A 24,139-nucleotide genomic window follows, 5' to 3' on the forward strand; every position below is an offset into this window, starting at 1 on the left:
TCTGTCCTTTAAGCAGTGCCCTATGAGTAGAGACTAGATTGCATTCTGTGTTCTGTACAGCATGTTGTTTATGAAAAGAAGTGGTAAATAATAAAAGCTGCAACAATGGAATCTTTGGGGGCACCTGTGCCATAAATCCAATAAGCATCAAATAGAAAATAACACAGTCACTGACATCTCATTAGACTATTTTACAATCCTGTAAGCCATACTCAAATGAGGCACACAATTAAGTTACTTTTCTGAAGAATTACATTGTGAGCCTGCAGGCAACACCAGTTGTAAAATTCTTTTTGTACAAGGCTTCGTTAGAGCCCGTATATAAATATTATGACAATATCCTCCCCCACACTAGTAACTAATAGGTATACCTTAAACCTTATGTAACCAGATAAAAACATACTTAAGAAATGTTGTAACAGTCCTGTCTTCTTGAACTCTGCAGGATAACAGAGGTAGGTGGGGGTGGCCAACTGTTCTAACACAACTCACTATTCACAATGAACAAATCCTATATGCATGAATCTAATACAGGTTTTGCAGGAGCTTAAGGAAACCTTTAATCAAGAGAAACAGCAATATTAAAACAACAATGACACATTGGTCGGAACATTTACTCTTGAAGCTATAGCTGATCAGGCTGATCCACAACCTGCTGAAAGTAATAGCTGAGTACCTAGTCCTGTTCTGTTAAATAAAATAACTTGAAGCATATACAAAGTAATGCATAAATGTATTTGGCACGTATTTAAAAAGCACCTGCCGCATTAATATTCTCCAACATTAAAGAATGATTAGCCATGACACCCCACGGTTGGTACCCTATCCCAGGCATAGGCAAACTCAGCCCTCCAGATGTTTTGGGACTACAACTCCCATCATCCCTAGCTAACAGGACCAGTGGTCAGGGATGGTGGGAGTTGTAGTCCCAAAACATCTGGAGGGCCGAGTTTGCCTGTGCCTGCCCTATCCCCACACAATCTGAAAGCATGCAAGATTGTAAGGGAGCAAAAGAAGAGCCTTGCTGGATTAAACCAATGGCACCATCTAGTCCAGTATCCTGTTCTCACAGTGGCCAATCTGTTGTCTACAGGAAGCCACAAACAGGACACCAAGACCAAAGTACCCTCCTCATTTGTCTTCCCCGGTTCCTGGTATTCAGTCATACTGCTTCCAAAACTGGATGCAGTACACAGCTATCATGGCTTGCCTTATCTTCTATGAACTTGCCCAATACATTTTTAAAGCCATCTAAGTTGGTGGCCATCAGTACATCTGACAGGACTGGATGCCGGGCGTTAACTTTGCACTGTCTGAAGAAGTGCTTTCTTTTGCCTGTCCTGAATCTTTAATTTGTCTGTCCTGTATATATTTCAACATTCATAGAATTTTATTTTTTGTTGCAGTGGCTGCACACTACCTTGACATTTTCATTGGGCAGCCACCATGATCCCAACATCTCTTTCTTGGTGCAGTCATGATCAGGATAGGTTTTATGGGATGTAAAGTTCAAAGATTTGCAGCAAAAACGCACTACAGCAAACACGGTGTCAGGGAACCGCCATCGGTTCAGGAGGGAGAGAGGAAAAGCCGAACGGATTATAGAGAGCCTCCAAGGATCGTGGGAAGCAGCTCCTCTTCAATGGAGGAGAGTAACCACGCCTCCAGTGGAGAGGAGCTGCAGGGCTCGGAGGAGGCGAGGCGGTGCCAGGACACCTTGCCAGGGCAAAGCGGGGAGGAGAGGGGTCCTCCGTTACCCACGCCCTCCTTGCGCAGTAGGCTTCCGCGCAGAGAGAGGAAGCGCAGACTGGGCGTCAAGAAATTGCTTTGCTGGGGGAAATTTAGGAACCGCCCACTCACGGATTCTGCCAGCAATTGAGTCAGCCACGGAAGAGTGGCGCTCCGCACAGATAAGGTTAATTTTTGCAGCAAAAGCAAGGCTTCTCAGCCGAGCAGGGAGATATTTGCCTGCTTGCTCTCGAGCAACCCCTTGGAAACCTAACACATGGCAACACCTTCATCAAATTCAATCAGTTGAATTTAAATCTGTCACTTTTTAACAATTAGTCAACTAAAGCTTAACATTTAATCAAACAACCACCACGAAGCTTTTTGTATCCAATAATCCTGTAAAAGAAGACTGGAAAGTGGAATAATTGTAGGCTACAGGATGGTGGTCTCTTCCCCCACTCACAGAGAACAAGAAGAAAGACCCCTAAAGCATACTTTCCTCCAGGTTCAGAGCACTAAACAGATCCTCGCCTCCCTGTGACCAGTATCCCTTTCCTCATTTTGCCACAGACAGTACAATGAACAGCTGTTAACGTATAGAAAGAAAATTCAGATTTTTTTTTCATTTCTGAAGTCACAAGAGATTTCTAAGTTGTTAGGAAGTAGTTTGAGCAAGCACTTAAAATGCCCCATTCTACAGGGCATTCATTCACTGAAAAATTAACTGCATTCATTCCATATGAATCTTAGAATTTCATTTCCTTAAAGGAACCAATACATCCCTGTATATTTTTCACTAGATTTCTGCGGTAGTGGTGCTTTGTAATTACCAAAGTAATTTGGCTTCAGCTATCAGTGCTTTACTTCAGCTTGATTGAATGGCACACTATCCACGACAGGGGAAAATACAAGTCTGAGATCATTTCCCAGAGAGAGGAATATTTCAATTTAATAATTATTTTATTGAAGAATCAACTAATTCTGTAGAAGGCTCAGCACAGATGGAACACACTGTTGTTCCTTTACAGTAGTAAAGAAATCAAGAACAGACCATGGGATTGTGTATTTCCTCCAACCTTCCCTAAGGCACAAACTCTGCTTTTTGAAAAGAGACCATACATTGGATTATTCCTCCACCCCACGCCCTGCTGCCCTTAACTATGTATGCATCTAAGTTAATCATAGTTAAAACTATGAATGCTGAGGTCATAATCTAGAATTTAAACATCTTGGATGCAAAATGATTATTATGCCCAGTAAATATTTTAAGTGCTATCTATTAAGCATACAGCTCAAAACATATGCCTAGGGCCAAAGAACTAGGTTACATGCAGAGACATTCTGAAAGTCTTTGTGCCCTAAAGAACGGATTATAAATAGTTGTAATGAATAAATATTTGAGAGAAAAGGCCAGTGGCTTCAAATTATGTAACAGGCCAGGTTTACAACCACCACTATGTTGGTTTATTAACTGATGTGAGAATAGAAGAGGGGGAAAATGTTACTTGAGAGTATGCTGGCCTTCAGGCCTTCACCTCCATCCATATGTGGTGGATGGCAGGTAGACTATAAACCTTGAATTACCTGGTTCTGCAGTTCCTCCAGTTTACGCTTTCTTGCATGAAGAGCTTTACTTGGAAAAGCCCAAAAATAATTTGAAGTCCCAATCCTGTCCGTGTCCACCATACTATCATCGACTAAGCTCTGTAAGACCTCCTTCACCGACATAGCAGCTGTCAAGGACAAAAACACTGCATTAGAACACTTTTACTGGACATTGAGAACTCTGGCTAATTCTGAAACCATACTATATACTACAAGTATGGTACTTGGGCAGATTCTGCCAGTCACTGCAGGACAGTATGGATTAAATTAGGCTTGCTGAGCATGAGCTTCCCATAGGCTGGCAACTGTGAGAACAGGGTGCTGGGCTAGATGAGCTACTGGCCTGACCCAGGAAGCTCATATTGCACTTCTGAGAGAATCTCTGCCACAAGGCATGGAAGTTGTCATGTGATGGGAAGATATTCATGTGACATACACCTCAGAGGATGACATAAGACTCTACTCTAGCGGAATAACTAAGGGTGCTTCTGTAGGGTATGCTACTGTCAGTACCAAGACGCCACTTCTTTTAAAATAAAAATTTAATTTTTATTAAAGATTTCTTAGTCTACAAAAATATGTGCATTGTCTCTTTTTTCAAGTTGTGTTTTCTACAGATCACTTATTTGTTGTGAGACATTAGTGTTGCATGCAGTATTTAGGTTGGGAAGAAAAGAGGGGGAAGGAGCATAGGGTGGAGTGGAGTGGCAATGCTTCTATTTTTCTACTTAGTGTATGTGTGGGGTTCTGTGTCAGTGTCACATGTGTGGGTTCTCCTTCTATTCACCTGTTATATTTCCTTGGTGGTGAGAAGGGTTGGGGTGGCCTAGGGTGTGCTTGGTTGTCTTTGGTTGGATGTGGTGAGATTTGTTTATGTGTGTGAGTGTGTGGGTTTTTGGGTCAGGCTAGACATATTGATTTGTATGCTGTCAGCGGTTTATTGTTGTTGTCTTGTTAGCCTATGTATGTGATAAAGGGAAACCCAACCAGGGTGAAGGTGTCTTCTTCTATTTGTCGCCATGTTAGATGATTGGTTAAGTTTTCTTCTAGTAAGGCTGTTTCCTATACTATTTGATACCATTGGACCATGTTTACTCCTGACAGGTCTCTCCAGTCTGGCTATGATGCTTCTGGCTGCTGAGAGTAGGTGGGTTATGAGCTCTTTATAATGTGAGTGGGCATTATTATCTTGGAAGATGTCAAGTGGCCACGTCCATAGTTTCCAAGGGACTTATTGAACTCATTCAACAGCCATCGTTGTGAGGTCATGGTATTATTATTATTACTATTATTATTTATTAAATTAAACTGGAAGGGGTATTGTTTTTATATTCTACCTGTTCCAAGATAATTCTGAATAGTAGCATGATGCAAGTTTTATTTATTTGGGTATCTAGCCCTTGCCATCTTAAATCTCACAGCTCATTATAATTTATAAAATAAGCTAGTCAAAAGGAAATGCACACAAAGTCTGGGGCCTCTTGACATCCTAGCTCTAGTCTCCAAAATCAGCCCAAATAAAAGTTATTTAGTGTATTGAATCAAGTTGTACTCTGGGTCGCCCACTAAAATGAATGATTCTACGTTAGTAATTTCTAATAATGTCAATTGGATACAACTCATCATATCTAGAGCAGGTATGGGGAATTTCTGGCTCTTGAAATGTTGTTGGCATACAATTCCCATCATCTCTGACTACTTGTCATGCAACCCCTGATTTAGATGTTGTTCAGAGTACAGAAAATTTGTAGAGTAAAAAAATTTAAGACTTGTTTAAGCATTGCTGAAATTGCCTCTCTATGTCCCCCTGCTGCCCAAATCTGGCACACAGATGACATAACCACAGCTGACATATTGCAGAGGGACACAGGGAATAGAACTGGTCTCTTTGGCAGGTATATCAGAAACAATTATATGCAACATACTTTGAATTCCTAAAATGGGCTACAAAACCAAAAAAATTAAGCATTCACCTTTTATTTAAAAAAATAAATCACTTGTCTGGCCAAAGAAGAAAACAACTACCTTCCCCCACAGCCCATTTTTAGCATTTCAATTATATATTAATTATGGAGCAAGAGGCTTCATTTCGATGGAATGAGCACTGTCAGCAGGGCACCTTATAAGAAGTGTTATATGTGTGTAGAAATTCCACACCAACAACAAGGTCAGTATGTTTTGTTTCTCCCTTGTCCCTCCCTTATCAGCCTACAGCAACTATGGGGAACTATCCAGCTTGCAGGCCTAATTCAGTCCACTGGGCCTCTCCATTTGGTCCATCAGGCTGTTCTAGCCAAGCCACACCCACATCAGGTATGAGGCATGCAAATAAGTGGTTGGGCCAAAGGGAGTCTGCAAGCACCACAGACCAGCAGATTGGCAGCTCCTGCAAATACCTGTGCATAGCTTTCTGCAAGCACTGACAACCAGGTGTCAAGGCTTGCATAACTCCATACATGGTACTGTGCAAATCCCAACAATCAGCTGATTGACACCAAGACAAAAATGGGTTCCCTGGTGTGACTGTGACAACAGGTGATTGATATGTGGGCACCCCCATCTACCTGCCAAACTTGGCCCATGGGGCAAGGGGTGGAAGGGAGAAGTAAGGATCTGCCTGATGGTCAGATCCAGTTCCCTACCCCTCACCTACACCATGAAGGGCACAGCACTCCTATAGTTCCTTACAATACTGCTATTTAGATCACGTTCTTAAAGTTTATGCATGAACAGGATGTGATACATAGCTCTCAACGTTTTCCCCCTTTTAAGGGAAATTTCCTTATTCCGAATAGGATTCCTCACAAGAAAAGGGAAAAGTTGACAGCTATGATGTGATACCCTTGCAAAACTGTTTGCTATTCGGAGTAAAAGGTTGGTGGGAAATAAGTCTAGGTACTCACTGATTCCTTTCTCTTTTGGAGCAATTTTCTCAATGTCTTTTAGTTGGAATACATCTTTCTGTCACAAATAAAAATAACATACACATCATCCATAATCACACAATGACTCTGAAATTCCTTCAATTAATCTAAGGGCTTGTGGTTTTAAGAGTAACGTTTATGACTCAGTGCTCTTTGCAGCTTACATAAGTTACTGCACCACATTACTGCTTTCACATATGGGAACTGGTAATCCTTCTGATTAATTTCCTACCTGCGCCTTTCTGGGAGCAAAAGAAGCTCCCAGGAATTATCTAAGGTCATATTCCATACCGTACTGTACATTGAAAGCACTCTCATACCATTTTAGCAGTCATAGCTTTTCCCCAAGGAATCTTGAGAACTGTAGTTTGTCAAGGATTCTAGGAAATGTAGTTCTTTGAGGGTAAATTACAGTTACCAGGCCTCCTAGGAGAAGACATGACTGTTAAAGCAGTATTAATGTAGTTTAAATGTATGGTGTGAATGTGATCTAAAACCACCTTACTTATTTGTGATCAAGACAAGTCTACACTTGCTACTGGGCAAATTGGAAACAGTAAATTATCCATATATATATATATATATATATATATATATATATACACACACACACACACACACACACACACATACACACACACACACACACACACATATATATATGAAGTCTCAAGCATGAAGACATTTCTGCATTTTGGACAAACACCGACTCCCTTGGCCTAAAAAGTAAGATTAGCGCCGCACCCCATAGTCACCTTTGACTAGGGGTTATTTAGGTTTATGCAATTCAGAGCTACATACAGATTGATTTCTGAAAACATCTTGGAACATCTTACTTTAAAGAAAGAATGGAAAAGCTGCATCCCTTCAAAATGCTGCTGTACTCCAATTCCCACCAGCCTGTCAGCATGGCCAATGGTTGGGGATGATGGGAGCTGTAGTCCAAGAATGTGTGGGGTTTAAACATCTCTGCTTTAATTAATGCAGTCCTGGTTGTCAACCACACAGGTAGCCAACTTCAATAGGTGCTCACCATACCAGAAGGAGAATGCAGGTCAAAGGCTCTCATACTGGTTTTGGTACAGCCAGCTCTCTGTGCAAGCTGAGAGTACACCCCATTGTAGTACACATCCTTTCTGACATTATGGGGGCTTCTGGCACAAGCATTCAGTTTGCAGCAATCAGTTCTGGGCCAGCCCTACACACATTTGGCAACTGTATGTTTCAATTCTGGGTCAATACATGCTGTGAAAATATTTATAATGTTACCTACAACAACAAAGTATTACTTACTGTTTCAAAAAATATTTCCATCATCCGTGTTCTCTTCTCTTCAACACTCAGCCCCCTTTTCTTTGACTGAATAGGGGGGGAAACATGTTATGTTGTTGTTTATATAAACAGAGTGCTTTGGCTCAAAAGTCCCCAAAGCAGTGAACAGAATATAAATACAAAAGAAAGATACAATAAAAAGCAACAATCGAACTGCTCAGTATACACATTAACTTCCTATGCCTCCCATATGGACTGTTAAGTAGTGTTTTAGTAGATGGCTTTGGGTTATAGTAGTTATAAGCCTACTATGCAAGAACCTTCCATCTTGGCTTGAATCCAAATGAGTCAATTGGCTAAATCTCTGCTGGAAGGAATAAGAAGCTCATAAATTGGTGCTGCATTAAAAGATGGGAAAGAAGGGTGGCAAGATACGTTGTGAGGTCATGGTGTTACACCTGGTGTGGGTCTGGCAACATAAGTGCATTAAGACTTTAATTGGTATTATTAGATTATATTGATTTTGGCGTATGTAGTCGATGAACTACTAAGACCTAATTACCGGAATATGCAGAATCAGTTTCTGTTCATGTTCAGCCCTTCAGAAGAAAAGCCTGCTGTGACAACCCCCCTTGAATAAAAACTGCATGCAGTTCTGAGAATATGAGTGGGAATGCACATTCAGAGCGATCTCCTGGGTTTTATTTGCAGCAGTTGTTGGCACTTTAATTTTTTAAAAGGAACTTAGCAATTAGCTGTTACAGGGAAAGCCAAGGGTCGGAGGGGAACCCATATTGGTATGCCCAGGACTCTTGCTGCAAACTACATAACCTCTCCTTCCAAATACATTTGAATGAATCCTAAATATTGCTAGCCTGTCCTACACTGCAAACCTATGCATGTCTATTCTGAATTCAGTGGGACGCTCTTCCAGGTAAGCATATGATTCCACCACTCATTATCCACCACAAGCATTATCAAGCATGATGACCCACATTCAGAATATTGGCAGGCAGCACATTTAGGATGAGTAACAACATTTGAAACAATGACTAACACCACCTGCAATATAAGCTTCTTCTTTTTAAGTAAACTACCACAGAAGTAATTGTTTGCTTACTCCAAACCTCTCTTCCCTTGCCTCTCTCATCTATGCCATGCCAAGAGATGGCATACAATAGGAAAATCTGAGACTTCCCAGAATAATCAATACATTTTGATTACTTGATACTTTTGCATCTACTCATGTCTCCTTAGAAGTCACACTTCCTTCAGTTAGATATATTCCAAATTAAGCATGCACAGGGTTGCTATGCATGGCTCATTTCCAGTACAGTGGTACCTCTGGTTAAGAACTTAATTTGTTCTGGAGGTCTGTTCTTAACCTGAAACCGTTCCTAACCTGAGGTACCACTTTAGCTAATAGGGCCTTCCACTGCCGCTGCGCCGCAGGCATCCAATTTCTGTTCTCATCCTGAGGTAAAATTCTTAAACCGAGGTACTACTTCCGGGTTAGCGGAGTCTGTAACCTGAAGCGTTTGTAACCCATTGTACCACTGTAATAGAATGCATATTTTTAAGGAAGCAGCAACAGCAGTAACCACCATTCACACAGCAAGAGGGCTGTTCGCCCCCCCCCCCCCGCAGCAACATCCTCAGTAATATATAAATGTGTGTCACAGTGGCCTTGTAAATGAGACCACAATATACTTGCCTGCAAACAAAACAAACCATAGCCCTGAAAGAGCTTGTATAGTCTGTGTTTCCATACTGGCTGCAGAGTAGGTGGAGGCCCTTCTGTGTGGCCAGCATAGAAACACAAAATAATGGCCTAGGCTATTTTTTTTTAATTAAAAAAAACTTTTTCTTAAATAGGCTTAGAGAAAAGACATAGCCGAGTTTACTTAATCCACAGAAACCAAGTGGACTGGAGGAGAAGAAATGGAGAAAGATCTACCCCTCTTCCATCAGCCAATTCACTCACCTGCACAAAATTCCTAGTTGCCTGTGGCTACCAGGCAAAATATTAAATACAGGGCTGGGACACATGCTCTGTTATACGTGTTATATCTGGGGAGCGTAACACAAAAACTAAAATGCACTTGGGAGACATATTGCATAAAAAAAGTCTCAAGCCACAGTGTGAAAAAAAAAAACCCTTTAACTCTCTTGGGGAAGCAAGTTAAGTAAACATGCCAGGACGTGGGTTTTCAACCCAAAGCAGTGACAAGATGCAATATTAAGTTTCTGTCCTACAGAGAGTTCTATTATACTTGCCTGGAAATGCTGACATCTACATGCTCTTTAACCCAGCGTGGTTTTACTTGTGATTCTCAGAATGTGTGAGAAGCAACAGGTGTTATAAGTGTTAAAAACTCAGCAGCATGAGAACTTTAGCAGAGCTGCTGGCAGCAGGACTGAAGAGAGGTTGTGGTTCAACCCAAACAGAGATTTTTAACCCTTCATTTCAATTACTGAGCGGTGCTAGTCTGCAAGGTATTTCCTGCAGGTTCATGGCACTGCAATGTGGATAAGCAGCTGCATCTCTACTAGTTGTGCGCATGAAAGCCTACTACTTGCAAACCAGACAAAGAATAAGAATTACAGTTTACCATACAGGATGCTGGTAATGTAAGTCAGCTTCCCACATGTTCCTGCGTGTCTTCCTTTTCATTGAAACTTACTTGTTGAGTATGTGCAGTATAATCAAAGGCTATGGGGAAATGAACAACTGGTCATTCAAACTTATGCTATAGTCCATGCACAAAGACCAGGAGCTTGCTGCCTTTCGCTAGTATGCAAGCAGATTGGGGGGGGGGAGGGAATTTAAATATTTAGCCCACTCCTAGCTCAAAAGCTTAACGTGAATTATATTCTCTCTAGATCACCCTGAATAACTCATCGTCCAGGACGCTTAGGAAGTAAAGATATATGAGTGTTCTTCAGTTCACACCTTACGGGTTCCCATCTTTTCTTCTGGCACTGTTCCCCTGTACTAAACAACTGCACAACTGATAAAATTTAGGCACTCGTCATCCTTTTCTATCACTGAACCTCTATGGGCTACAAAAGGCTCTGCTTCTGAACTTTCATGCAGCTGTTAAAGCTGACATATAGAAAGGAAAATTGGTAGCCCAAGGATGGCATCATGATCAAAAGACAAGCATCTTAGCCATGCTAGGTTCATTAGAACTAACATAATTCATTATACTATGCTTTACATCCACTGTCAGAGGCATTATGCCTCTGTATATCAGTTGATAGGAACTGAAGGTGGGCAGAGTGCTGTTGCGTTCATGTTCAGTGTGCAGGCTTCCCACAAGCATCTGGCAGGCCAGTGTGAGAACAGGATGTTGGACTACATGGGCCATTGGCCTGATCTGGCAGGGTCGTCTTATGTTCTTAATTCCAATTTAAACAGATTAGACATAAATTCACAGAGAATCAGTCTTTCAGCCACTAGCAGTAACAGTAAAAGCAGTACATTATCTCTAGGACTGATGGGATTTTAGCACAATGACAGGGAATGACCATTACTATTATGATCACTTTGTAAGCCTTCGTCATTTGGCTAACCAATATATGGCCCTGCACTGGTTCAGCAAAGAAATATATATATATATACAGTACAGTGGGATGGGACAGACAGCACCTATTCTAGATTATTAATGAGCAACCCAACCCAAAGCATTCAGAGCTAAAGTCAAGCCCTACTATGTTGAATGGGGCTTACTTCCTCAGGTAAGCAGTCATAAGAATACAACTGTAGTGTAACAAAATTTAGGTTGTGTATATGTAAGAGAGAGATAAGAGAAGAATGGTGTTACAGTTAAGAGTACAGTGGTACCTCAGGTTACAGACACTTCATGTTACAGACGCTTCAGGTTACAGACTCCGCTAACGCAGAAATAGTACCTCAGGTTAAGAACTTTGCTTCAGGATGAGAACAGAAATCGTGCTCTGGCAGCGCGGCAGCAGCAGGAGGCCCCATTAGCTAAAGTGGTACCTCAGGTTAAGAACCGTTTCAGGTTAAGAACGGACCTCCAGAACGAATTAAGTTCTTAACCCAAGGTATTGAACTGCAGAATAAACAACTTCAAATCTCAATTTGGCCACCCGGAAACAACTGGCTGTCCACTGTGGAAAATAATAATGCTGCAATGTTAAATTACAGCTGGTGGGACCCGGGCTCAGAGACCTGAACAGCAATGAAGCTCACTGTGTGACCTTGAGCTGGTAACGTTTCAGAGTGCAATAACCAGGATGAGTAGGGACAAACTAGGTTAGGGTTTGAGTCATTTGTACTTCTACTATGAAGTTCTACAAACTATACAGTGGGACATAGTGTGGGTGATTTAGTACAGTGATTCCCAAACTTTCCCACAGACCAGTTGAAAAACGTCAAAGGTCTTGGCAGACTACTTAATAATATTTCTGTCTGTTGCAACAACTGCAATGTGCTATGCTAGATGCAGTTTGGTTTTTAATTGCTTTTTAATTTTTTAATTTTTTATTCCATAGAATTCAAATTACAACACGCTAATATACAATAAATAAAAGAACCTGTGAAAATAACATTAGGATTCCATACAAACATTTCACGCATTGGATGAGCAGTCTTCCAGTCATAAATCCACAGACCTTCCAGGATCCCTCCGAATGAAACTCACTGACTGCTGGTGGTCCCTGAACCCCTCTTTGGGGAACCTCCTTCTCTGGTATAAACCACTATGAATGCCTCAATGGCACACTGCTGAATACAGCTACAAAAAGGACACCCGTCTCCCCCATTTATTTAGCTAATGTTTGCTTATCTCCCATCAAAATCAATGCCTGTCTTCAGAGAGACGTCAACCCCCCTCATTCTGACCGCAGGCACGATGACGCAATTCACTGTCACTTTCGGACCTATCCTACCTCGCAGGGTTGTTGAGAGGACAACATGGAAGATAGTTTGGGGGGCTGCCTTGGAAGAAGTGCGGGATATATATACATATATATATATAGGAAAGCAGAGACATAACCTTGTCAACAAAGGTCTGTATAGTTAAAGCTATGGTTTTCCCAGTAGTGATGTATGGAAGTGAGAGCTGGACCATAAAGAAGGCTGATCGCCAAAGAATTGATGCTTTTGAATTATGGTGCTGGAGGAGACTCTTGAGAGTCCCATGGACTTCAAGAAGATCAAACCTATCCATTCTTAAGGAAATCAGCCCTGAGCGCTCACTGGAAGGACAGATCGTGAAACTGAGGCTCCAATACTTTGGCCACCTCAGGAGAAGAGAAGACTCCCTGGAAAAGACCCTGATGTTGGGAAAGATGGAGGGCACAATGAGAAGGGAACGACAGAGGACGAGATGGTTGGATAGTGTTCTCGAAGCTACCAGCATGAGTTTGACCAAACTGCGGGAGGCAGTGGAAGACAGGAGTGCCTGGCGTGCTCTGGTCCATGGGGTCACGAAGAATTGGACACGACTAAACGACTAAACAACAACAACATATGGGAAAGAAGTCCATTAATGTGGAGGGCCTTCTGAGGCAGCTGTGCTCTCATATAAAGCAAGGGAGCAGGAGAGCTACTTTAAAGGATCGCCCCCTCCGCGCTGCGCCTGCCGAATAGCCGCCTGCGCCGACCCCGCGAGCAGCGCATTCCACCCGCTCCACTGCGCCCTGAACCCGCCCTCAGCCACAGCGTCCCCGCCGCACAGGGAACCGGTTGGCGGCGCGGGAGGAGCCCGGCAAGAGCGCGGAGAGCCCAAGAGGCGGCGGCGGCGATAGCTTACCATGTCTCTTCCTTCCCTCCCCGGATGGCGGGAATTTGAGTTTGAGGGAAAGAGACGCCGACGCTGCTCCGCCCCCTCCCTCTCTGGTACGCTACCGCCACCTGACGCCTTTAAGGAGGTACTGCAGCCCCGCCGAGCCCTACCCTTTATAACTCGCCGCCTCTCTCGCTCCACCCTTATCTCCATAGAGCTAGGAGGGAGAAAAGGGGGAGAAGCGCGCGCCAGAGAACACACTTCCGGGAACGTTTTCGCCGGCTTCCCTTAATCCCCCGCCCTCCCAAAATGGACGTCGCTGTAGCCGAGCTCTTGGCATCTCAGTTGCTGGGTTTGGATTGCAGATACGTTTGCTTATTTGCTTTCCGTGGAGGGTTTGGGGTTTTTTTTTACCGTTGTTGATTTGCTCTTTATTTGTTATTACGTTTTTAATGTTGGAACACAGTATGTTGCAAACTCGCACAGTGAGTTAGTTAGTTATCTAAATAAAGTTATTAATAAGCCCACAATATAGACGTCTGAAACAAGGAACAAAATTGGAAAGGGGATCTCTCTCTCTCTCTCTCTCTCTCGTTCATTTGTCCTTCAACAAACGCGCAGCAGCATAAAACAGTAGCGCGTTTTCAGTCTGGAAAATAAAAGGACCACGCTTCAGCCGGCTTCCGGGACTCTAATCTAACCTCCCCACCCCCACCCCAAGTCTATGTTCCGCGATGCTTTTTCGCACGGGGGTTTCTCCCTGCGCCTTACTCTACATCCGACAAGAGTGAGAAAACCTATCAGCAGTACAGTATTCTGCTATGCCTCCAATGTAATCCCGCATAAGTAGTATGTCTACCTGCAAAGATTATGAAACACAGTTAATTCTCACGAGAACCTTTGAAAGGATGTGGTGCTTCTTTTATTTAAAGCCATTTGTATACCACTTCACTGTAAATACCATATTTTTCGTCCCATAGGACGCTCCGTCCCATAGGACACACCTAGTTTTTTGGGGGGGAAATAAAGGGGGAAAAATTTCCCTTTATTTCCCCCCCCAAACCAGGTCAGGGAACAGCGGTATGGCGGCGCTGCGCATCCCCGCTGTCCCCCGAGCTTGTGGGGCTGGCCGATGTCTGCCCGGCGCACAGGGCGCTCTGCTTCAGAGCAGCCCTCGCGCTGGGCGACAGGCTGCTATTCGCAGCCTAGGGAGCCCTGCGGGAACTCCCGCGGGCTCCCCAGGCTTGCTGATAGCTTCCTGAAGCCTGGAGAGCAAGAGGGGTCGGTGCACACTGACGCCTCTCGCTCTCCAGGCTTCAGCGAAAGCCTGTATTCGCCCCATAGGACGCACACAGATTTCCCCTTCATTTTTGGAGGGGAAAAAGTGTGTCCTATAGGGCGAAAAATACGGTAAAACCTCTAAACAGCCGCAAACGCAGCTTGCGTCACTACCACAAATCATGCAGTAGGTTTTTCTGCATTTGGAGAATCGAAGGGGTCGTTTAGTCAGAATTAGCAATAGTGCTATCTACATCATAAAAGTCTGTCTGTTTCCACTACATGCTTCCTGTACATTGGTAAACCAACAAAGTACGGTAATCCTAAAAGTCTCACGTGCTACTTTACTCTTATAAAGAAAACTGGACTCTTCTAGAATTTTTGCTACTTGGGCAAACAGGACACATAAAAACACTATCAGCTACTTACTGTATTTTAATTCCTATGTACCATATATAAACCTCCAGTAGGTGCACTGGTAGCACAGTTTCTCAGCCAGTTCACAGCTCCTATTTCAAATTTCATATTGAACATGTGGATATCAGGGCCTGAAGTTGGGATCTTAGCACACCCTCTATGCCTTGGGTGTACGTATGTGTGGAGATGACCTAATGTTCATTAGAATACCTTCCCCTCTGCTTCTTTGTATATGTGTTATAAAATTATGTTCTTCAGTACATATTCTTCTTCTGCCCTATTAACAAGAAGTGCTCAACAAAGCAATACAAACAAATCAATACAACATTGTAAAAAAAAAAAAAGGAAACACACATTATTCATTTATTTTTATTTCTGGGGTTTGTGCATGATAAAAGATACACATTTGACTGAATTTTCCTATTGTTCCAACACAAGGTATTTTCTTTTCAGCTTTCTCTGTTAGATAAAGCATTAAAATACCATGGCATACACAAAGCTAAACCTACACACAAACACTCTTCAATGAACACCTTTCATCCTCAGCCTTAACTAGACATAGTTTATATTTCTTCTCAACAAGAGAGGGTGCATGGCTGTGGCGGGAAAGAAAGAAAAATTGACTTAAGATACTTCAGCGTCGTTTTCAGAGAGTGCAAGACTTTATAGCATTCTTTAAACAAAACATATGAAACTGGCTTACAAAGCTGGAATGTACAAAAAAAGTCGTTCACTCCAAGGACTGGAAAGGTACAACATATTGAACAATTCAGTTTCTAGCGCAGGGAGATTACAATACACGATGCACATTATGGAACATTCCCATGTCATAAAGCAAGAAAGCAAACCACCAGGGTTAAGGCTGTGTTGCTCACAAACATCCACTTAAGTGTGGTACATTCATCAGAAACTACCACCATTTTGGAATCATCCTATGCTAAATACAAACATCTCCCATACATTCTCCAAACACAGACCTTGAAAATCATTGCTCACAGTTCATCTTCAACAGCATTTTCAATGGACATTAACATTTTGTTTCTTACTGTCATCCATTAAAAAGAAAATTAAAAAATTCATTTCCTCACACAACAAGCATAACTTAATGGGCACTTGTTTTCATTATGGCAACACTAGATCCTTAGTCATCAAAGAAAAAAATCAGCTGTAAAGTTGAAAGCCCTGTAATGTTTACGAAGGACAACAACAATAGACAATATTTTTCTTGCTACTTTGCTGAAACTTTATATCAGTGTAAAAACTTTACTAGTATTTATCAGTTTTCCTTTTTTACAGTTTAAAAAAATCATTCAATGTACAGTTTGCGAGTTTATTGAAAAATGAACTGACAACATTTTTAGGCTTATTTTTAGCAAATGTTTACCTTAATTAAACACATGTACTTGCACTGCTCGTGATGCATTTACTACTGATTACTCTACCTTTGGGCACCACTTGACAGAAGATGGACACTGCAAACATAAACCAGAATCACCAAAAAAACACCATGGGGCAACCTTTTACTACCAATCCATTTTAAGTCTGTAGTGCAGATGTGTCCTAGGCTGTGGGTTTGGCAGTGTAAGTGGGGATGGGTCGTGCCTTAGATCAGGGATTGGGAATGTGTGGCCCTCCATATGTTGCAATACAGATTCCATCATCTCTGATCACTGGCCCATGGGGCTGATCGAAGTTAAGAGTCCAACAATATCAGCAGAGCCACAGGTGCCTTATCTCTGCCTTTGTAAACTCTGTAATTCTGGCAAATGTTTGCCCGGCCCCCCAAAAATGATTTTAAAAAAAGAAGTTACATTTATACAATGGTTATTTTTTCATTTCTTCCATCAGCTAACCAGGTAAAGGGCAACAATTGTGAACAACTGGAAATTGGTGAGCAAGAAACATTTTGATTATTGCTAGCTAATTTTCAAACGCTCATTTTGCCCCCTGCTCAGTTAGCTGATGTTGCTAAGCTTTCAAAATATCATCTGGCAAAAACATGAAATTCAACAATGCTCCAGACTAGCACCAGTTTGTAAATAGTGTGCATCGCCAACAGATTATAAATCTTAACAATTCATCAAGGAAGAACCAGGATCTTAAAAAAAAAAAAAGTTAGATATTGAGGGAAAGGCCACATTACCCTTAACATATGTTAGCTTTGTTGTAAAGGAAATAAGCAATAATTAAAATTTGAGTTGGTAGTACATACAACATTACTAAGGTATTATTTACTAGGATTAAGAAACAATTACTTTAGGAAAGCATTTGAAGGACAATGTCCGCATGCATGAAATGGTCTCCAAGTGTGAATTTATAACAATTTAAGTTTGAATGCTTCCCTAATACAATTCACTGGGAAGGGCTCCTACAAAAATTCCATTGAGATGTGAGCACAGATCTTCACTTGAAGTGAGAAGGTATCATGATGGACAGTTGTGCTCCTAAATCCAGTTTAAGAAATTGCCGAACTAAGAACAGTAACATTCAAGTGAATATTTCCTTTTGTCACAAGAACATGTTTATAAAAGCATAAGCATCTAAAATTTTAAGCCAGATTGGTTTGACAATATGTCGTGAATTACGTCTATAGTAATAACATACTTAACAGTTTGTGAGTTCCTTTATATTAAAAGTTCAATAACAATTACGAGACAGCTTAAGGTTTTTTTGTTTTGTTTTTGCTTGCATGGCTTAATAAATACATATAAAATTGTAAATAGGATATCCCTTTTCACAAAGAATTTAAATAGATTTCAAGGTGGTTCAGTGTCTGAGGCTAACAGCATGCAGTGTCTGTCTATTGCCTTTGCACACACTCAAAAATATTAATCCAGGAACCATAAATTTAGATTCTTAGCATTACTCATTTAAGATGTTTATTTTATAACAGTAAGTGAGGAGTAAAAGCCTTTAAACAGTGCTTATCTATTCCTTAGTTTAAAACAACCAACTTTTTAGCTACTGTATTGTGGGCAAAGTAGGTAATAATCTTCATTTTTGCAAGTCTTCTCACTGTACTCATTATTTAAATGTTTTAAGGCTCTACCCACCCCAAAAGTGCAGGCTGGCTGATATTAAGATTCCACCCTGACAGGTCAAACTAAAGATCAAGAAGAAAAACGTAAAATTTGGGATTCACGAACCACACTATCAGGAATCTTCTTGCATAAGGCCGGAGGCAATTCGTGACCCCACACTGCTGTCAAATGTATTTTCCTTCTCACTTGATGTAACAACGTAGGCAAAAGTGTATTTGATGGAAATAACTTAAGCAAAAGGAGAAAACACATTGCAAGCACTGAGGTGAATCTGATAATTATAAGTTGCAAGACTTGTATGTGGGAAGGGGAAGAGAGGGAAATAGACCCTTTCAGAACATTCTCTCATACACAGGGTTATGCACATTCCTGTTTGTTATCACCTACATTTATGCTCCTTGTTCTTTTGTTCCCCACACTACATGCACATATGAGGGAGGAAGTCATGAACAGTTTTTGAAATCCCTCTGTAGAACACTCTAGCACTCATAAGGATCTTCCGAGACTTGTTCAATTAATTCTGATGCTCAGTCTTTCTGGAATTCAAACAAATGCACACCTGCTTTGGTAACCCTTGGTTTTACCCAAAATGAAACAAACAAACAAACAAAAATGTCAACCACCAAACTCTCCTTTGGTTGCACAAGGCAGGCCCTCAGATGTGGTACATGTGTGGCTTATTATCCTATGTGAAAATGGGCAACTGGAACAAAGCAGATTGATTTCATAAACCATAGCAAGAACCTGTCTGAAACACGGGTGTCAGGTGTGAAGCTAGCGAGGTTGACATAATGGCAATTAACTTCCTAATGAATCAGTACAGCGCTAATAGGAAACTGATTTTACGAAGTGCCAGCAGTAATCTATCCCTATTGGAATATATTCCCATAGCTTTTCAGAAAGTTTCAGGTTTCCGGAAAAATCCCTACAACACACACTGAGCAGTAGGAAAATTGATAAACATGTACATCAATCCCACAGAGGGCAAGAAGTTTGCATTGATTTTTGTAGTGCTAGAAGTTAAGCTGTGGTAGGTCTGACAGGAAGGGCTAACCATATCTCTTTACTAAAAGAAACTACTCATTACAGTTACTAAGACTGAAGAATGTTACAAGTGTAATACTTACTAGCACTATGCGATCTAGAAGACTCCCAGACTTCCTGCTGGGTTAAATAATGCTCTACAGTAACAATTTCCAAAAATGGAAGCTTTAAACAAGTGCTCCCATTCACATGTTAAATAAACGCTTTAGATCATGTTGCTTTTAAAATTCTTTTCCCTCCTTCAGAACCTCACCCCCCCAGTCAATTACATGAACGCCTGATCTACAAGCCGCAGTTCACATGTCTAGTATCCCATTGTCTCTAAATTCGGTGGGGAGGGAAGAGGGTCTTATTAATCCTTATAATCAGTTCAGTGCGTAACGTATGAGGTGCAAGTCCTATGTAAACAAGGTAGGTTTGGAAATTAAAAAAACCAAAAACTGGAGACTCCTTCAGTATTAAAATTGAAATATTTAAGAAGTAGACATCCTACACACAAAAAAAGATCTATGTTGGCCCTCAGAGGCTAGTAACTTCTTGAGCAGGAGCTGCCGCAGTTGTTACTGTAAGTATCGATAGACTTTGAAGCAGTGATTGCCAGAGTCTGCAACGACAACATGACCATCTGATGTAAGGGCCAAACCTTGGGGACCATAAAGTGGATCTGCGGATGTGTTAATATAGGATAAAAAGGATCCACTCCCATCAAAAACCTGCGAAAAAGGCAAAGAGAGAATGTCAGCCAAAGACAGTGAACTGTGGATACCTAGAAGCTAATATGCATAAATGCAGGCAGCCACGCAGATTCACATGAAGTAAATAGAATTGTAGAAGGCGGCAAAGTCACCAGCTACGACCCAATCTGCTGAAATCTGCCATGGTCACACCCAGACTAGACTGACATAATTTAATCTGCCTGAGGCTGTATTTAGAGACAGTTCGCAGCCACCCAGAGTGGCTGGGGAAACCCAGTGAGATGGGCGGGTACAACAACAACAACAACAGGAATGCAGCTGCAAGGATGCTTGCTGGGACCTAGGCTCAGAGCATAGACACACCAATACTTTCTAATCATTTTCAGGCTCAATTTAAAGCACTGGCATTGCTCTTTAAAGCTCTAAACGTTTTGGGAACAGGTTACCTGAAGGGCTGTCTGCACCCATAGAAAACTCTCAGACCTGCATTTAAGAGCTACCAGACTGGTGGGCATCAGAGACAGAGCCTTTTCAACAGTGGCCCAAATAACCTTGGAATTCTCTCCCAGTACGTATGGCCCATCTTAATATAAATTAAAAAAAAACTGTTTTGAACTCCATTCTCTTAAAAGTGCCCTGGGTTGGGTACTAAATTGCTTGAAACAGCTGCTGTTGTTCTTAAGTTTTTCTGTAATTGGGTTTTATAGGTATATTACAACTTGGTTTATGTAGTAATTATATTTTGTAAACTGCCTTAGGAGGGTTGTGTCCTGAAACGTAGAACATCCAAGTATTTTAAATTGAATCAATCTATTATCTATGCTCTGCCCTATCTAGTTGTCTGCTACCAGGTTAAAACAGGAAACACTTCCTGCTGTTGTTGTGTTTAGAGGCTTGGGGTTCTTAGAAATAAGAACCTGGACTCAGGTTATGCTTGTTAAGACTTAGAGGTTTATTTTAGAATTCTTTCCTAACGTACAGGCTGGCATTCCCCTTATGTTAAATCACTCTTTAATTCAGATCTTGTGTGTGAGTCCTTTTATTGGGTACAAGGGGAGATAAAGGGTAATATAATCATGCATTCAGACAATGCATTGGGGTTTCCACTCCTCTCAGAAGGATGTGTTTAGATCCTAACATGGGCACACCTTTAATCCTGACATATGCTTCTTACCAGCTGAAGAGCCACAAGTTCCCCTTCCCTTAACAACACAGCTACTCCATTACTCATTGATATTTTCTCTCCCGAGCACAATAAGGGGCAATGCTTATCTCAGAGGAAGACTGAGTTGGAAAGTCAATGGGACTCTTACTTAATTTGTAAATATGCAAGAGACTGTGTTGAACATTTTGGAGATGGGATGCTTGGACCCGAAGATGAGGAAACATCCCCATCCAAACAACATACATCATACTGAGCCAACTAACTTAAAAATCACTTGTTCACCTGTATTCGACTGTTTCCCCAGTCTGCTACAATAATATTTCCATTAGAATCTACAGCTACTCCTGTTGGAGCGTTGAACTGTCCATTCCCTTCTCCATTAGATCCAAATTTCAACATGAATTCACCTTCCTGGTTAAATACCTGAATAAATTTTAAAAAAATAAATCAAGACACAAATTATATAGTACTTGATGATGGTGGTTAAGAGCCTAAAGCCAAAACTAAATAGTTTCATCCTCAGACGTATAAATCAAAACTTAATGGAAGACAAACATTCCCTTTCTGAGGCAACAGGAAGAAACCAAGTCAGAGACAAAAGTATAGTTAAACCAACCAAAAATGACAGTACTGTCTGCAGAAGAAAATTATAGCAATCTGTGCAAGAAGGAACCAGCAAGTTGTTGTTTTGTAAAGCCTAAAATATTAAAGCCATCCTAAGCTGCTGACACACAATGGCTTAGCTGAACAAACAAGGGTCTTAAGTCTACTGTTGCTGTGCTACTGGGAGCTAAGCCATGGTGGCTTCTGAACCCAGACTCATTGCTTATCTCTCCCAAACAAAGCATGTGTGGTAAGCCACAAACAAACCCTGGTTACAGTTCATGATTTGCTTGCAAGAAGAAATTATTCTCACACACACAAAAATCATTTTTTGTTTTTCTGTAACAGGATCCTATTGCAAACACATATAGGATTGCACTGCACATCTCTGGAGCAGGTCACATGTAGCAGCAAGCCATTGTTTGGTATTGCAGGCACAAGCTGAAATAAGCCATAGTGTCTCAAGCTCATGCATTATCCCCTCCCCTCCTTCTGTGTGGCTGGGAGAGTGGGTTTCCATCAGAATTGACTTTAACTTTCTCCTAATCTTATCATTGCAAGCAAACCAATGATGGTGATTAAGTGAGGGTGGGGAGAACCCAGGTTAATTTAAGAAGCCAGCTTCAAAGGAGCAGAGTTTGTAGCTGGCTTGTTTTGAAATAGGCCAGAATTAGTTATCAACCACTATCTTTGGTTTGCACACAATGGCAACCCAATTTGGGAAAGTAGAGCTGCCAAAGTCCTCCTCCCAACTGCATATGAAGAGGGTGGGCATACAAGCCACTCATGCTCACTCCAACTCATGTCCATAGTGCTAAACCATGGTTAGCATTACACACTCATTTGTGCAATGCAGTTCCTTCTTATTCTCCTCTTCCCAACAGCCCTCTGTATGCTCCCAACATCTGTTCTGGAGGGTTGGGGAGGTGTTGGGGGGCCTGGAGGGTGGGAAGAGAAACTAGAAGTCCCATCATGCAAACATTTTTTTTCAGTTCCAAAAATTGAAAGTATGTGATGCCCAGTATTACAGAATTAATGTCATGTATGCCCATTTTTAAACAAGAGCCCCAAATCCAATTTCCTAGTGCATCCTCCCTCCCACATGGGGGTTTCCTTTCACTGTAATCAGTAACATTCCCATGCATGGAGAGCTAAAGGGGGGGGGGGGCGGGAGGATTTGCTTTCCTAGCAATTTAAAATTAAACATATATATATAAAACCAGAACCATAAGTATGCACAAAAGCTTGGCTTCATGACAAGTTTATAATACAATCCACGCTTTTCAATAAAATTATATTTGCATGCTTCCATTTCCTTGTATTTTGGGTATGATACATAGTAGACTGTCCTGTGTAAATTAAATGTGGCAACATTTACATAGGAGTTAGCAGAAGGTCAAGGCCATTTTCTAGTTATACTACAAATCAGTGTGTAAAAAATATTCCCTGAGCTGCAAGGCCACAACAATTACAGAGAAAGGTTTGGAAAGTTGCCCTTGCCCATTCCAGTATTGCTGGGGAAGCCAGAAGGAAGGGAGGATGTTAGCTACAATCCTGGCCACAGTGTATTTTGAAAACCATGTGCTGGGCCGTACCTTTGGAACCAGGAGCTTAATCCAGATCGGCTTTTGAGTTCCCTTCCATTTTATTAGCAGGATGGCACTGAAATTTCTTCCTCATTTTCAGTCAGATTTCTAACATACTTCCTTGTTTGCCAGAGCCTGGCCATAGAACTGAAAACCTCTGTTGTCCTTAGGAAATCCTGCATTGCTGAACAATTGCTGCTTCTCAGGGTATATGTTTATTAAAAGAGGAGCCCCCCCTGCTGCTAAACTCTGCCAACAATCCACTTAGGGTCTCCCCTGTGGTCTTGCTTCCTTAATTGTAATCCAAAACCACAGGAACAGTTATTTCCTGCCTAATTCCAGAAGCCTATGAAAAACAGTATCAATTCAAAATTGCCCATTTAGCTCCAACTTAAGAGTTATACTTCTCAGCTGTATGTAGATTGAAAGAAGCCCTATAATAGCCCAAGCCAAATTTCACTTGCCCACGTGGGACTTGTGCCTCCTGCTGCTCTTAGCTTTGTTCTACACATTACTTTTATCACAGAACCCACTTGGAAAGGTCTCTGTATGGCTTCTGTAGGGTGTAGCAATGGTCACTGAGTGGAGGGTGGGCAGAAGGCAGACTGAGATCTCTGGGTGATTTGCAGTAGATGGACCAGAGTCCATCAAATTCCTCATTCCAGCTTTGTATAATGTAGCTTCCTATGCAGTCAGTGGCACATATGGCTTACTTCTATGTAGTAATTTTGCAATTATGTTAAGTGACCCAGAGTATCCTGAATACTTGGCACAAGAGTAACTTTCTCCAGGTGCCAACCAGCATGTCAAAATGATGGTGTGAAAAGACTCCAAGAGCTCCTTTCTAGAGATCCAACTTCGTACTTCTTGAATCAATTGAAAAGAACATACACAGCTTTATTTTAAAAGAGCAAAGCAAGAGACTTAATCCAAGCATTTCTCCACTTCTAAAGGTAAACAATTATTTCTTGTTGGCTGATGCACAACACCTGTGAACTTAACTACATATTGGGAGTAACGGC

The 24,139-nt window shown here is 41.5% G+C and overlaps 2 protein-coding genes across 7 annotated transcripts in view; both read right to left on the reverse strand.

Moving 5' to 3' along the window:
* MND1 (meiotic nuclear divisions 1) overlaps positions 1-13,448 on the reverse strand; it is a 35,788-nt gene extending 22,340 nt beyond the window's left edge. For both annotated transcript variants that reach the window (XM_083631391.1, XM_083631390.1), the window contains exons 1-4: positions 13,316-13,448; positions 7,554-7,619; positions 6,240-6,297; positions 3,316-3,464 (exon numbers count right to left, since the gene is read on the reverse strand). In XM_083631391.1, coding sequence (XP_083487517.1) covers positions 3,316-3,464; positions 6,240-6,297; positions 7,554-7,619; positions 13,316-13,318 — 276 coding nt within the window. In that variant the 5' untranslated portion in view covers positions 13,319-13,448. The remainder of the gene's footprint in view (positions 1-3,315; positions 3,465-6,239; positions 6,298-7,553; positions 7,620-13,315) is intronic.
* Positions 13,449-15,338: 1,890 nt separating this feature from the next.
* Positions 15,339-24,139, reverse strand: part of TRIM2 (tripartite motif containing 2) — a 49,474-nt gene continuing 40,673 nt past the window's right edge. For all 5 annotated transcript variants that reach the window (XM_083631153.1, XM_083631155.1, XM_083631151.1 and 2 more), the window contains exons 11-12: positions 21,211-21,351; positions 15,339-19,781 (exon numbers count right to left, since the gene is read on the reverse strand). In XM_083631153.1, the coding sequence (XP_083487279.1) occupies positions 19,629-19,781; positions 21,211-21,351 (294 nt within the window). In that variant the 3' untranslated portion in view covers positions 15,339-19,628. The remainder of the gene's footprint in view (positions 19,782-21,210; positions 21,352-24,139) is intronic.

This window comes from Podarcis filfolensis, assembly GCF_964270895.1.
Source record: "Podarcis filfolensis genome assembly, chromosome: 9".
NCBI lineage: Eukaryota > Metazoa > Chordata > Lepidosauria > Squamata > Lacertidae > Podarcis > Podarcis filfolensis.